This window comes from Phlebotomus papatasi, chromosome 1 (genome assembly GCF_024763615.1).
Source record: "Phlebotomus papatasi isolate M1 chromosome 1, Ppap_2.1, whole genome shotgun sequence".
In the NCBI taxonomy this organism is placed as follows: Eukaryota; Metazoa; Arthropoda; class Insecta; order Diptera; family Psychodidae; genus Phlebotomus; species Phlebotomus papatasi.
Window position 1 is genome coordinate 64,753,035 of NC_077222.1, and position 16,769 is coordinate 64,769,803.

General features: G+C 33.8%; 1 protein-coding gene across 6 annotated transcripts in view; it reads left to right on the top strand.

Annotated features, from left to right (window-relative positions):
• Positions 1-15,495, top strand: part of LOC129800021 (1-phosphatidylinositol 4,5-bisphosphate phosphodiesterase epsilon-1-like) — a 248,331-nt gene extending 232,836 nt beyond the window's left edge. For 3 of the 6 annotated variants that reach the window (XM_055844374.1, XM_055844371.1, XM_055844373.1), the window contains exons 14-17: positions 432-656; positions 746-906; positions 968-1,107; positions 6,217-15,495. In XM_055844374.1, coding sequence (XP_055700349.1) covers positions 432-656; positions 746-906; positions 968-1,107; positions 6,217-8,558 — 2,868 coding nt within the window. In that variant the 3' untranslated portion in view covers positions 8,559-15,495. Of the gene's footprint in view, positions 1-431; positions 657-745; positions 907-952; positions 1,108-6,216 lie in introns of all 6 variants that reach the window. The other 3 variants (XM_055844370.1, XM_055844372.1, XM_055844368.1) reach the window with 1 other exon arrangement.
• Positions 15,496-16,769: the final 1,274 nt, after the last annotated feature.

Below are 16,769 nucleotides of genomic sequence, written 5' to 3' on the forward strand. Positions count from 1 at the left end.
TTATAACAGCTTTTTTGAAAATGTTGAAAAGTACCTTTTCTCATTTCTCTTGAGTTCCTTCTCACAAATCTTCACATTTAATATCTGAGCACCTCTTGAAGGCTACAACATACCATTCTTTTATTACATCTGGAACAAATTGCTGGGAGGTGTTGGGAGACTTTTTTTTTGCATATAGCAAAGTTCGTTGGTATTGTTTTCACGTGGCTTTTGTGTAGGAATACACTGTTCCAAAATGAACTTTCTAACAAACAAAAAACAAGAAAAAAAGAAGTAGTTTAATGAGTTTGCAAATGCAAATGACGAAAACTGACAGGCATGCAATTGTCCAGGCAGGTTGCATAATAATTCAATTAGGGTGCATTGAGCAATTGAAAATATCCATGTCAAGTATCAGTTAATTGAGATATTGCAACATGTGTGATTGACAGGTTCTCCTCACCGGATGCCGTTGTGTTGAGCTGGATTGTTGGGATGGTGATGACGGCGCCCCAGTCATCTACCATGGCCATACATTCACCACTAAAATCCCTTTTAAATCCGTTGTGGAGGCGATCAATAAGTCAGCCTTTGTGGCATCACCCTATCCTATTATCCTGTCCATCGAAAATCACTGTTCGATCCAGCAGCAAGCAAGAATGGCACATATATTTCAGGTGAGCGGTGAGCCCTATATTTCAAACTCCCAACTATACCTTTCTCCCCCAATTGTACCGGCAATAACTTCTTTAAATTACATTCTCAGAGTATATTTGGTGAGAAACTCGTATCCAAATTCCTCTTTGATGTGGACTACAGCGAAGATCCAGTACTCCCGTCCCCATCTCAGCTCAAGCATCGGATTCTGATAAAGAATAAAAAGCTCATTGTTGAGATTCCGTCGACGATCTCTAATCCAGCACTGAGGTAATTATTTCGAGAATTTTGTGGTGGTTCTATGATTTGTGAAAAGATCTTTTGCTAGCAGAACCAACGTGGGCCTGAAGCACCAAGCTAGTCAGTCGGGTAGAACGAGTTCCATCATCAGCAACGTGAGTGGTGGTTCTGTCAACGAGGAGTTTAGCGATGATGAATATGAGGATGACGATGACTTTGATAACATCGATGGTAATTTTCCCCATGATATATTGCATATCTATTCTATTTCATCAGCACACCCTGACAAGATAATTATAGAGGCATTTAACCAGGACAGTGGGGCACTTTAAAGGCACCCTACATTTTAACTTCCGTTTCCATCTTCAACGGAAAATTATACTTAAAGCATACACAATTAGCAGTTTAATGTACTTTTTAATTCACCCCATTAGCTGCTATATCTGAGAAGGAGTGCCAGAGCTTTCTAGCTTTGCGGATGCTCGAAATCATGAATTTGGTCCGACAGAATAGTAGCTGCATTTAATTAAATATTTAACTTCATATAATAATTGAGTATATCCGTTCACTAATTGGTTAAAACTGTGAATGTTATGACTAAAATATTCCATAGGCCTTAATATTTGACTGCATGTAAATATAGCTTAAACCAAGGCTTAACCCTTACCGGACCGTAATACGGGTTTCAGACGTAAGGCTTAGCCATATGGCTTAACTTTTTAGTATAAATTAACTTAGGATTGGATTATTAAAGAAAAATGAATTATTAGGTTCTCAAAAACTAAAACAATTGTGCTCTATTTAAGACTTTCAGATCTTTGTAAAATGGGTTAAACCTCTAGTCTGAAGACCGCTTAAGAGGTGCAGTAAGCTAATTTAATTAAACCTAATGATTTTCAAAGATTTATCACCTCAAAACAAAATTTACAGTGAGAGAGAATAATTCCGTCTTAAAGAATTTAGTAATTAACCTTTCAAAATTTTGCACGGTTCCGGGAGAATCAGAAAAAAAGTATATCGAATTTTGAGTTACAAAGACCTCATATACATGATTCTCTTTTTAAAGAATAATAAAATGAAAATGCAGAGTAGTCCAATTGAACTGTACAATTCCCAGAAAATTTTATTTAAATAAATTTCAAATTTAACCTTTTCAGTCAATGTACCAGAAATACTTGAAATAGATTGTTCATATTTTGGAATTAGTTTCATACAGATTAATAGATGATTTTTTTGAAAAGAAAACAAATTTATCTTTCAAAGGGGCGCGGGGAACCCTCGTCAAACACGCGTCTTAACGATCACTGAATTTAAATTCTGTACATTAATTAATTACAAACTCTTTCAGCTTAGATAAAGTAGCTATCTAAGAACACGAATTAGCAATCAGAATTCAAATAAGGAAAGAGGATGGAGGTCAATTTTAAGAAATTCGACCGGATGTCGTATTTCCCGTTCGCCATTTTGAAGCGAGCAAAAGAACAACAAAATGTATTTCCCTCGCTATCGGACTATTTTTTCGAAGTTATTGAAAGACCAAATTAACGAAAAATCCATTTCCGATAGAAATTCGGACATCAATTGCTCAGAAATAAATGATCAAAAATCGTCTTCTTTTTGATTAATATAATCGATGGGTACGAATGGGTTAATTCAATTCAATTCAATTTATTCATCTTATTTGCATTTTTTTGCCCTCTTCTCATGCGACCATTGCCATCTTAGCGTTGATTCCACCCTCCGGGACAAAACTGTCTAATAAATAGTCAGAAATCTTTCAATATTTCGTCTATTCACAATTTTTCATGCTAGATGATTGCAAAAATTATCTTAGATTTCGATGTCCTTCTGCTTTACAATTATCTACAAGAACCAATATCTTTTTTCTTATAAGTCTAGATAGCTCAAAAAATAGTTTTATTCTTAAGTACACAAGTTCTCAAAAGAGACAAAAGAGGTTTGTCCAAAACTTCATTATGTCATAATTGTTTCAAATAATAATATTATTTCAATAGTCTGAAACAGGAAAAGTATTTTTCTTACGAATACGAGCTTTCCGTGAAGTTTTATCTAATAATTTAATTTATGAATTACTTTACAACAAACCTCAGATAAAAGTCATTTCTGATTTATTGACGGTTAACTATCGAATCTTAATCGATCGAAATCTCTTCAGACTTGTCCGATTCAATCGATTGCAAAATGCATGGTCAAACAAGGACTGACCTATATGGTGAAGATCTTGACAATTGCGCAAAAAAACACGCTTCGGAAAATTTTAAAACCCAAATAAAACATTGATTCGTGAATTCCGAAAAATAAAAAAAAAAGATAATTTGTGAAATCTGAGAAAACCTGCAAAAACTTTACTAATCCCTCGAAGAAACACTTCGTGAATCCTAAGAAACTCAAAAAATAATTCTAAAAAGAGAAGAAATCTGAATCTTATCAGAAAAATAATGAATAAGTCACCCTATTGTGGTCAGAAATCTTGTGATATATTTTCAAAATATTAAAAAAAAGTGCTAAAAACAGTTTTTTTAAAATATAGCTATTACCATTACTTTCCCGATCCATTACCGATTGTGACCGATGCAGTCGGATTCAGAATTACAAGACCTTTCAAAAAAATCCAAATTTAACCAAATCAGTTGAAAATTAGGCTCTCTAACTTTGACCTTGAATAATTCAAGATGGCGAATTTTCCGGTGATAGGTGTCTACAGATGAAATGTTCAGCTGGACTACCTCCAACAAAACATATCCAAAAATGAACGAAATCGCCAGGGCCATTTTTTTGCAAAGTTAAAAGAAAACTTGTTTTTGGAGGGGTAGAAGTGGTGGGGGGTAATTTGGGTAAGTTAGTTAGATAGAGAATGTTGACTTGTGGGGAAGGGTCAGCGAAGACCAGAAGTCAATATCTCTTACCGTTTAGCAGCCAGGATGGAGAGAAAAAAGTCGATGGTGAAAACTGCTCTCTCTTGGAGTTCGAGCAGTAAAAACTAAAGTTTTTAGGGGTAAAGAAAAAATATTATGTTAATGATACAAAAGTTAACTTACCAAGGGGTTGTTCGAACTCACGTAATTCCTATTTCTAACCATTTATTCCTTAGATCTTGCATCGAATTTACTGATTTACATTACTCATAATTTATGCGGAAAAAGATGTTGTATTTGCAAAAATTCATTAAAAAAAAAGAACCTGGAATACTGCTAATTTTTGACCAAATTAAGATACAGGGAAGTAATTCAACAATTTTAGTCGAATTTCTGTTCTTTAAATACCCTAAACCGATAAAGGGGAAGTATCAGTTAGGAGGTCAAAAGAGATCTATATTTTTTATTGTTTAAATCTATGGATAAATTATCTACATAAGAATGTACCATTCAAATTTTAAAAGCGGTTTCTCCACTTCTCATTTTTACAACTTCTTCGAATTTACGGGAAGAATGAAAGAAAACTTCTGTACTAGTGGAACTAAAAGAATTGTTGAAAACCTATTTTTCTGATTCCTGCAAATATGTTAATTTCAAAATTTTGTCTCAAAAGGTTCTTTTTTAAAACCCCAAGAAAAAAATTCCGATTTCATGATTTACTTCGGGTTTTCTTAGTTTAGTCAAGATTAGATTCGTTTGAAAGGCTTTTGAATTCCCAGCAAACCAGATCCAATTGAAATAGATTATTAAAGGAATTTTAATTAGCAATATCCTGGAATTCTTAACAAATCTGAACCGATTTCAATCAGTTATGAGCCGGTAATGTAGCGGTTTACAACTGGTAAATAGTTTTTTATCCGGAAATCAATTGCATTACTCCTAAAGTATTTTGGGCAATGTTTTGAGTAATTTATAAATCGCTTAAATTCGCTTGTGAACCGGTAGGGGAGACTGGGGTAAAAAGTAACAAAAGGTGTGGAGCAAAAAGTAACGAAGACAGAAGCAATTTCTGACGTCTCACAGCGAGAAGAAATATCATTTCCGTATCTTGCCGCTTTTTGTTTTCATTGATCAAACGATTAGCAGTCTCTTGTGTGTTTTTTTTCTAAAATTGCTTGAAAAGTGCTTTTCCCGTTCAGATAGAGAAAACTATGTTTTAAAAAGGTGTAGAGGAATAAATTTCCTATGAAAATATGTCACCTAGCTATTTTTTTTAGATTTACGAAAGCTCGTAATAAAGCAAATCAAAATTTGATAATATCCCATGGCTGTTACTATTTGCCCCAGCATTTTTGAGAATGGTCACAAAATTACCTTTTGGAAAACAGCTCGATAAATGTATTTCCTTACAAAATAGAGGAAAATTACTTTCTCAAAGTTGTAGAGCAGTAAATTTCCTATAAAACTGCACTAATTAGAAATTTTTGGGGCGTTAAGGTAGCTTGTAAAAAATAAAATATCCGTTTTGTTACTTTTTGCCCCAGTCTCCCCTAATGAATCATATATAAAGCGATAAGTAATTTTTGTCCGAAAATCAATTTTATTACTCTTAAAACTATTTAGTTGGATCTTCTGAGTGATTTATGAATCAGTTCAAATCGGTTGAGAAGCAATAAACGGTAAATAATGCAAAAGTATTTTTGCGGTATAGCATCCAAGTCACGATCTCGACCATTTTGCGAAGCCTGGGACGCTTTGCCAACACTTTCATATTTATTTATTTAGTTATTTATTTATTTATTTTACTTATTTATTTCAAACACTGCTTTTGAGCTAGGGCTCTTGAAAGCAAAATTTTGACAGATATAGGTGTACAAAGAATTCAATGTTTGTGTGACAGCGGCCACCGCCGTCTTAGCGTTAATGTTTATTATTTCAAGTGGAACTTTTTACACTTACATTTTCGGGAATAGTAACTAATTAATTTATAGAAGCTTTCCATTGGATCAAGAAATGCAGTTAGCATAATAGCTGATTCAACCGACAATATATTGTTCTAAAAACTAAAAAATATTATTCATTAAAGCCAGGGAAATAGAGCTTTTATTTTTTAACGAGTTACGAAATAAAATTTTAAATGCTAAGAGTGTTATGCATTTAGAGAAAAATATTAAATTTTGTTCTTGTTATATCCTTTTTTATTTCTTAATCCTTATGTGTCATGCACCGAATGCGGGCGATAAATTTTACTGCATACAATCAGAAATTTTGTCCAGAAAATTAATGTGACATTAAGAATGTCAGGAGAGATGCTGCAGCAGTATAAAATTCAGCTATCATAAATTATTCCACTGTCCTTGCCAAGCTTCTGATTTGCACTGCAAATTCTCTAGTAATTTCATTCTACTGTGTGATATTTTTTTCTCATATCTTTATCTTCTCACTTTGTCTGTGGCCATTGCAGAGAAAACCCTTCATAGTATATTTGGGTCAACGGATGAGAAATCCTCACGCTACAGTTTGTCATCATTTTCCAATGTAACACCAACACGTCGGATTGATATTGATGATAAGCAGCCAAAGAAACGAAGCAGTCAAATAGCACGAGAACTTTCTGACCTTGTGATATATGTGCAGGCGATCAAATTTCGCGGCCTCAATCCCATTAGTCCACACAATTCTGTTCGTTTGCAGCAGCCCCCGAGCACGGCTAGTTCCAGTGCCTCCCTGGTGACAGTGGGAAGTATCCTGAAGAGTGGGGGTGGTGGAGGTGGTGGAGGAGGTAATTCTGGACCACCATCAAGTTCCGTGGATTCCACTTCAGCGGGCTCTGAAAGTGAATCTCAGCATACAACGTCATCGAGCCATCGGAAGTTGATGCATGCCAATGTTAACCATCCGTACTATCAATGTTCATCCATTAATGAGGCCAGCACGAAGAAACTCTGCCGAAAGCATCCATTAGCCGTGATAGCTCACACGCAAACCCAATTGATGCGAACATATCCGGCGGGTCTGCGCATTGACTCATCAAACTTCAATCCCACCTTCTTCTGGGCCTTTGGTATCCAAATGGTGGCACTCAACTACCAGACAGACGACCCACCGATGCACATCAACACGGCCATGTTTGAGGAGAACGGTAGCTGTGGTTTTGTGTGCAAACCAGACGTCCTCTGGGATCAGTCCCACCTCATGTACCGACGCTTTAGTCCGTTGGAAAAGGAATTTGACGGATTGCATTCATCACAGATCGTCATCAATGTCGTATCTGGCCAATATGTGTGCCAGAGCAATTTACTATGCAGCACATACGTAGAGGTAGAAATGATTGGTATTCCTGTTGATTGTAGCAAGAAAAAGACCAAGACAATCAAAAAGAATGCTCTCAATCCCATCTGGAATGACACATTTTTCTATAAGGTCATGTTCCATGACCTCGCTTTTCTGCGATTTAGTGTCTTCGACTCGGATTCCAATCACCTGGTGTCACAGCGTGTCATCCCACTCAAATGCCTAAGGCCTGGATACCGGCATGTTCGGCTGCGTTCACCGACCAATCAACCCCTCAGCATGGCGTCTCTCTTCGTTTACTCGCGTGTTGAGGAGGAGTCACTGGAGCGTACATCAGACGAAGCGGCGGAATTCATGAGTGGCAGTCACGATGACAATGCCCTGACATGTGGCCAAGGAGATGGTGGTGGTAGGGTGGAGTCCTCACCGTTCGTGGGTGCTAACATACCCCTGAAACGTCGCATGTTCTTCCTCATGGTTTACGGCGTCGTGACGGATGAACCGTACACGATACTGAAAATCACGCAAGAAAGCACAACCCAAGAGGTGATCATGCAAGCTCTTCAGAAGGCAAATAAGTCACCACTCAACGTGAATGACTACATCCTCGTGGAAGAAGTGAGACGTGGGTGGGAGAAGAAGGACCGTGATTTACCGTCAACTCAGCGTGTCTTGGATATGTTTGAGAAGCCACTTCAAGCTCAAGGTCAGTGGAGAGGTGAGGGACGTTTTATACTCAAGCGAATTGGAGATGATCCGAGTAGTAGAGCCTGGCTCACGTCAATCCGTAGTGTTAGTGAAAGGCGATCAATATGCGAAAGTGGAGATGGTCCATCGTCATGGGACGATGCTGATAACTTTCTCGTTTGCATCTACAACGTCTCACCGGATATCCCCTATGCCATCCTCAAGGTGCCTATTGGATCAACGGCTCAGGACGTCTTGGCTCAGGCTCTCATCAAGGCCCGAAGGCTGGAGAATCCGAATAATTTTGTTCTGGTTGAGGAACTAGAATACGGTGGAGGTGGAAGTTCTACAGTTACCAATACCCAACAACGTTCACTGCATGACGATGAGAATGTCTACTTAACACAGGCAAATTGGAAGACCATTGGGAGGTTTATATTGCAGGAGAAGAGTGTAGCTACGCCTTCTATGAGACGACATCGTTTGGCTATTGATAAGATCAGTAGAGGCTTTAGCATTAGCAGAGCAGCAGTTCTCAGTAGCAACAAATCACCTATTCAGGTTGCATTGAGTGATCCTACAACGTCCCGATCGAGATCCAAAGCCGACGAACCTGGACACTCTCAGATGGGACGAGGTATCTTCAGGGCTAAAGGTAATTCGGAGAAAGAGACACCAACTTGCAGTCCACGGCCTCGTCAGAGAGAAGTTCATTCAGAGGGTGAAACCCTAAGTGATGATGACATCAAGGAAACTGATCTGATGTCGACGGTTTCGCGTCTCAAAAAAATGTCTATTAGGAAATTAAAAGCTTGGAAAACCTGAGTGTTACACTATACGTCCTCGTAGAGTGAGGATCTAATGCCTGATCCTCAATCACCGAGATGGACGTAGGCTGTCAATACTCAGTAGCTCTCGAAGGGTTTTGTCTAGATGTTAAGCAACACACCATGTCTTTTCATTTCAATAGTCAATTGATAAAGACTACTAGAGACTATTGTGCAACTTATGCAAAAAGAAAAATTATCACTTTATACTAAGAAATGAAAAAAAAAACAAGTGAAATGGATAACACATCAAAGCCATACTATAATGGTCCATTGCAAATACAAGTCAAAGAATCACACTCAAACATTATCACACTGTTTATAATGTATTGTTACTTTGAATTATGGAATTGACGAATTTACCATGATAAGAAAGTCATATAAAAAAAAGTATTTTGGTGAAAAATAGAACAAAATAAAAAATAAAAAACAAAAGAAATAATATCAAAATTCGCATTTCTGCAGGGAATCAATGGGAAGTGTCAACTAATGAAAATTGTAATCTCTGGAGGAAACGCTATGAATATTCACAAAAAAAATAACATTTCTAATAAATAAATTGCAAAAAAAAAGAAATTAGTAAATTATCTTTACTATAAGTAACACTATTTGACGCCTACAACTTCCACTTTAAAAGAAGTATCTCATCGCAATTCAAATAGCTTTAACTAATCATATCGTTAAAAGTTTAACTTATTAATTGAACAAGAAAATATTATAAAAAAAACTTTATGCATTTGTATAAATGCATGTATGGAATGACTATTTCTTTTTTGATTTTCTTTTACTTTTGCCATTGAACAAAAAGAAGCCACTGCCTTGTACAGTGGCTACTTTGGAGAGCATCACTGTAAATTTGAGAACCTAAAAAGGAAAAAAAAAGATAAAAAGTTCAACCCCTCTTTCACATGATAAAATGAAATTGTAAACATATTGAATAAATTGGACCAACATGAATTATTATGTAATGAAAAGGAGAAATCTATTTAGAAAGATGGACATTTTGCCATTTAACATGTTATGTACTTATAGAGAAGGAATATAAAACAAAACAAAAAATAAATAAATAAACGAGTAAATGACTAATAGTACGAGTATTAATATGAATGTAAAATTGACAAATACTTTACAAAAAGGAAAGATGCATTAATATCATGTAGGGTAAGAGTAACTTTTTGAAACTATCAAAGGATTGGTTGCAGACAACAAAAAAAATGAAGTTCAATCAAATCACATCACTATCAAATACGAAAATCAAGCTTCATATTTTAATGACAAATAGCGAATCTTCTTCAACAGACACATTCTTAGGGAATTTTTTTACAACTTAACTCATTGTCACATTTCTGATCAATGCAAAATTCAGATTATTCAAAGATTGCGCTAGAAACTGAGAATTATTTCAAGGATTGTTGAGAAAAGTAAAAAATTTAGAATTCAGAAGGTTTTTAGATGACTTGACTAAGCCCTATTCCTTTTCTAGTGAGAGAAATTAGTGAAGATTTTCTCTTATGGCCTCTACACACTAGAGAAATTTATGTCCATATTGAAGCAAATTCCCTACGTTTGTGTAGGAAACACTTTAAAATATGGACATATTTTTGTCTAGTGTGTAGAGGCCATTACCCACATAAAACAGTATTTACATGAACATATACACGAATTTCTGATTTTTTTATTATAAATTTTCCCAATAAACAATTGACATATTCAGATTTTAAAAGCTTATCTTTGCAATTTGTGTTAACTTTATTTCTATCAGATTATTACCCGCACTGAGAAAAAAAGAGGGTGCGATTAACTCTTTTTTCTCATAACTTTAACACTTTTTAGGTGTAAAAATATATCTACATTTTTTAATGTTAATTTTGCACCTTTTCAAGGGTAAAATCAACATGACAGAAGGGTAACTTTAACCCCTAATACACTTGAAAAGGGTAATATTTAGACCAATTTCGGGTCAATACTGCAGGGTAAAATTAACATTTCCGGAATGTTATTTTAACTTTTTCGGATTTCTCTCAGTGCGCGAATCATAGGAATTATTTCAGGATCTGAGAACTCTTAGAAAAGGGGTCACTGACGAGATATAAACCTGCCACCCGTTCCCCTCTTTCAACCAGATCCTCCCTCTGGTCTGCACGTAGCATGCCTTTACTCTTCCGAGTCTAGTCACTAACTTTCCCTCTCGTCCGTCTCTTAATTAGTACTCTCTCTATTAGCGATCACCGCTAAAGTCCAGAGGTGTCAAACCCTAATCGCGTATGCATGTAAGAGGGAGGAAAATGGTCATGCCATGATGTTTTCCCATCATAACACACAGAGGTAGGCCATCTCTATGGATGAAAAGGTGACATCAAAAGATGTCAAATGATCAAATATCCGCCGCATCGGGTTTGGCAGTCGGAAAATCTGGGGCTTACAAATGTAATGCACAATTTGGGTTATGCATATTCCCTTGAATTCTTAGATAGAAACTTTTAGGCTTTAAATCGGTCTTCAAAAGCTGAGTCATATTCTCTGATAAAGATCTTTGATTTTAAAATATCAATTGTCTTCAAATCTTCAAACTAAAATGCACCATTCTTCATAATAGTTATGTCAAACTTATTTAAATCGTTATTAATTTAAAAGCTGATTTTACAGACCAATAAAACCGTTCTACATCTAGTTTTTTTTTTTATTTTTGACTATAAAACCAGAAAAGAAGTTTTTTTTGTATATATATTATCAAACCTAATCGATTACGCTTTAACAGCTTAGAAGCATAAACAAACTAAAAAATACTAACACTAAAAAGAGACTTTAAACAGGAAAAGATTTTTCTTTATGTAGGACACATTAGAAACTGGGAGGCAGTACCTCTTGATGTTTATCCTCCTATGCTCTAGACACACTTACAACTTAAGCTGAGACACAACTTAGTGGAAAATGATGGAAATGAAGATTAACCATTATTTGTAATATAATTTTGCTAAGCCGTCTCTCGACTAATCCTCATGTCTGGGCCCTTAGGCCCTCAACTAAGAATTCAAGTTTATTAAAATGAATTCAAATTGATCAGTAAGATAAATTAAAAAAAGATCATAAATCTCTATATTTAACTTTAAAAGACACTTTAAAAAATCTTTTGAATATACAAAAAATACAATCATACGTATGTGAATTCGATTCATCTGGCTCTAGTTTTCTTTAAAAAAAGAAGATTAATTAAATTTAATTTAAATATGAAATAATTTTGAAAGATACGAAATGTGAAAAGAAAAACTAAAAAACAGGATTTTCTATCGGATTTTCAAGTATTAAAAATGAAACCGAAAATATCACGAAGGGTAATAACTTTTCAACATTCAGTATTGTTGACTCCTCGAGATTCTGACACATTTGCTTCTTAGCTTTTGACGATTTCGATCCATTCGTAAATTTGATACTTCGAGAATCTGATCGGGACCCTTTATTCTCTTTGAATTCAAAGTAGTAAACCTGATGTCATAGACACACTTTCAACTTGAGCCGAGAAACGGTTTTACGTAATTACAATCAAAATAATGATTAGATTATATTTCCATATTTTTTTTGACTAATCCGCCTCTCGGCTTAATCCGGGAAACGGCTTAGGCCCTTGACAGACCTGAGGATTAGGCGAGAGACGGCTTAGCTTAATTCTTAGAACTAATGGTCAAACCACATTTCCATAATTTTCCACTAAGTCGTCTCTCGGCTTAAGTCGTAAGTGTGTCTAGGGCATTAGGTAGTGGAAAACTGATGGGAATTTAGTATAATCATTATTTTGATTATAATTATGGTTAGCTTTGTCTGGGCTTAAGTCATAACTGTAGACGTCATTGTGTCGTAACTGTAGCGGCGACATAATCAGATTGATTAACAACTTTTTTTAATTTTTTTCATTTTCTTTCTTTTTCTTGTACTTTTTTTCCTATCTAATCAGACATTGTAAGAGGGACGGACCCTAATTATGTTTGATTTAAAACAAATAAATAAATTCAAACTTCAAAATGAAATTTATCTATTGAAAAACAAATTTCACTAAGTCTAAATTGAAATTCGCTAAAACGAAAACATGTGTGGAGAGCAAATAGAGGGAACCGGGCAAAATGAGCCAAGGGGTAGAATTATATGGTGGGCTTTTCAAGTTTCTTTGATTATCCTCTCTCGAACAGGTCAGGGTTTTTAACACTTAAAGACAAGAAGGTCAAAAATCGGGGATCAGAAAAAATAACTTTTTCTGACTTTTTAGAGCAAAACACAACTTTAGAAGGCCATAGGAAAAATTTCATTTTTGGGTAACCGGTGACCCAATCATCCTTAAAAGGTTAAAGCTTTGAACCATATACAGTACCATACAGTCAATATCCTACTCTTGCTTATAAGACAAAAACATCGGAGTGATTATCATTTGCCTAATTTGCTGGTTAAATGTACTCCGGTCTCTCTTACTGGAAATATTTAAGTTAGTTTATTTCACAAAAATCCTACTAAACTTTAACTGCAAACAGGAAATCCTTAAAACTTGAAATCTTTAAACTTTCCTTGAGCTTTTATTATCGCTGAATTAAAGGGCTAATTCACCAAATTATGGTGAGATTTTGAGTCTTTTAAGATTAATGTTTCATAGATTTTTCTTGATTTTCAATAATGTATCTCATAGTATTTGATCTTTACGATCTTTACACTGTGTTAAAAGGTTTTTCGAAAAATAGATATTCTAGAAAAAAATAAGTTTTTCAAAAATTGTTATTCAGAACTGTATTATTGAAAATTTCTTTCACTATCTTCAAAAGAATTTTTCATCCTTGTTTTATCATCGAGAACCTTAAAGTTCTTAAGTTTTGTGAGATTGACATTAAAGGTATTTAAAGAAGTTTTTCGAATTTGAATATGCAATGATAGCTTTTCTGTTTGATTTAAATTGCTTCTGGATATTGTTCTTTGACAAGCTTTGAGTGTAACAACAGATCGGAAGCATTGCAATGTATAAGCATCTCATTGCATTCATTACTATAAAGCTTTTTAACTTCTTTAGCATATATATTATGAGGTTTGCAGTCAAGTGAGTTTTTTTCCACAAATACTTTTCATATTACAAATAAAAAAAAACAAATGACACGATATACACCAAAATAGTTTATTCAAATCTTTCATGATACATTAGTAGCAATTAGCATAACAAAGTGAAATACTATCAAAAGTAACTTTTGAAAATACCGTAGGCATTCAATTTCTATTTGATAAAAGAGTAATGAAAAAGAGAAGAGGAAATAGTTAAAATAGTGAATTCAGAGATTCATTCCAATTTAGTGGATAATATTGAATGAATAAAAATATAATTACTCTAAAATAAATAGTAACAAAAGAAATAAAAGGTGGAAAATTTAAACGCTGTGTTAATAGTGTGGTAAAAAGTGAGATTAAAAAAAATGAAGAATCACTTCAGGAAGAGATTTACCAAATAAATAAATGAGAGATACTATTATTACATGTTAAAGAAAAAAAAATTAATCGAGAAGAAAAAGTTATAAAAAAAAATATATTAAAAAAAGATGTACTATAAATAAATTATTGCAAGAAAAATAGTTATTATTATGTCTTATGTAATTAACAAAAAAAAATGTTTTTCTAATATCACTGTGTCAAGAAGAAAATTTTTCTTAAATAAAATGAATATCTTTACTAAGGATTATAAAGTTTATATATTTTGTTAGACTTGTCTTTAATAAAATATTGTAATAAATAAGAATGAAGAGATTAATGTTACACTTATGTATAGATTTCTATTAAATTAATTTTTTAATTTAATGATGAATAAATATGAGAAATGAAATAAATGTTATTATGACATTATTAATCCTTAAGGCGATTCCTAATTAACCGATGCCCAATATTTGAATATTTAAATAGTCTAATTCAATTTTTTTTTGTAAAATAAAAAAAAGAGGTTTTGGGATGGTGAAATGGATCATGAATATAAAAGAAATTATATGTTAAATCAAGTATAAGGTTTACGAAAAAAAACAAAAGTAAAACGTAAAGAAAAATCAACTGGACGCCTTAAAAATTTAATTGTTGTGATTTTGTGAGTCAAATGTGTGTGGAAATGTAGAAAATGATGTACTCTTCAGTGTTGTCTGAATTTTCAAATTTTCCTCTCTCTTTCTTTTGTCTCTCTTCTCGTCTTCCTTCCATCATCAGCAATAGTCTGTGTTGCAAAAATAAAAAAATACAAGGTTTTATGTCGTAAAAATCTATTCAATGATGCACAAAACATCTGCAAGATACAAATCCTACCTCAAAATGCATACTAAATTCCCCTGAACCTCAAAATTAAACGAGGAAAATATCTTCACTACTTTGCAATTAAACCATCCAGATGGAACGAATTAAAAAAAAAATATAGAATAAAGGTGTCAAGTTCAATTGGCGTTATTTTCTACTTTTCCTCCAACGTCTTTGACTCTGTTTGATTTCCAACTTAAATATTTGTATCTAAATCACAAAAATAAATTGTGGTGAAAAATAGTTCTCGATACTGCACTTTGCAGAGGCATATAACTTGTGAATACTCTGTGAATGCTATTTTTCTTGTAATTCAAATTAGATTATATTTTTTATTGAAATAAAACATCAGTGACAAGATTTGTCCTATATAGTGTGAAATACAATAGATGGAAAACATTATAAAGAACAATTTTCATGGAGATTTTTGCAGAGATTAACTTGTAAGATGTGTAATTCATTAGCGGAAGTACACATAAACACAAAAGCATCCAGACTAAAAGTATAACATCAAATTGTTTGAAATTATAAAGACAAATGAATCATCTTTTGATTAAAGTTATTTAATGAAAAGTAAACAAAGAAAATGAAAATATGAAAATATTTTACAGTAAAAATAATAAAACAGATACAATGCAAAATGTTTGTTTGAGAAATATTTTCTTAAAGAGAAAACCAGCAGCTTTCACAACAGTAAGTAACACGGAATTTAAATTCTTTTCATTAGTTCAATACAAAAACCATTTATCCCATTAATTTACATAGTGTAACTATATATCTAAGAAGAGACTCTGTCCCGTCCTCGTCACCAGGATTGAGGAAGCTCAATGGTGGATGTCTTGAAATGGACATTCTGTACTTTTCTCGTTCCTGGCTTTTGACTTCTCTTGTAAATTAGAATATGAATATTAGAAAGGTATGAAAAAGATCAATACATTAAAATTACATTAGTGAATTTAATTGAAAAAACAATCAGGTAGGACATGATAAAATGCAATTCAAACAAATAGGGGAGAGTGGGGCATTTTTAAATTGGGAACTTCTAAAATAGAGCTTTTTTCTCTTATTATTTTATGAAACTGGACCTTACTTAGGTGGCGCTGCATCTCATTGAGGGACAATATCTCTTGCACCACCTCTCGCCATTTTCTGCGATTCACAATGATAACCCTCCAGTCCCTCAACACACCCAGTCGTTTAAGAACTTCATCCTCTCGAACGAACTCTATCCGGCTTAGCAGCCAGGTCAGTAGCTTCTTGGGCATTCTATCATCTGTCATTCGGTACACATGACCGAGTCAGCCCAGTTGCTAATATATTTTTTTAATTTTATAATTTAGCGCCACAACCCATTTTTTAAGCTAAAATACATTATGATAAGCCTCAATTCCATTTAGAATTGGTAGAAACAGAGTCCAAGCAGACAAAACCTACCTCAATTCAAAGAAGCCCTACTATTTTGAGTAGGGGAGACAGGGGAGGTTTGGAACAGGGGTAGTGTGGGACAAGGCGATTTTTTCATTATTTTTTTTTTATTAAATGGGATTTAACCATATACTCAATCGCAGACAATATTAAGATGTATCTTGACTAAAAGAATGGATATCTTCAGTTTTATTGCTTTAATTTTATGAACACTTTTTTAAAAATTGGTAAAAATTGTATATTTTGACGTCTTAGTTTTCCTCTTTGTATTTTATATCAGCGATATATAATCAAAACTTTTTATCTCATTAGGTAGCAGTGTAATCTGGGAACATATTTTTATAAAAGTTTCAGAGATTATACGCTCTTGTTTGTTACATAAGGGCCTTGAAATAGAATAGCTGTTATGAGTGCCAAAAAACTGTTCTTCTCTCTTTATTTCTATATACGTCTCTTTTCTTTCATTTCACCTCTTTTTATATGAAATGTG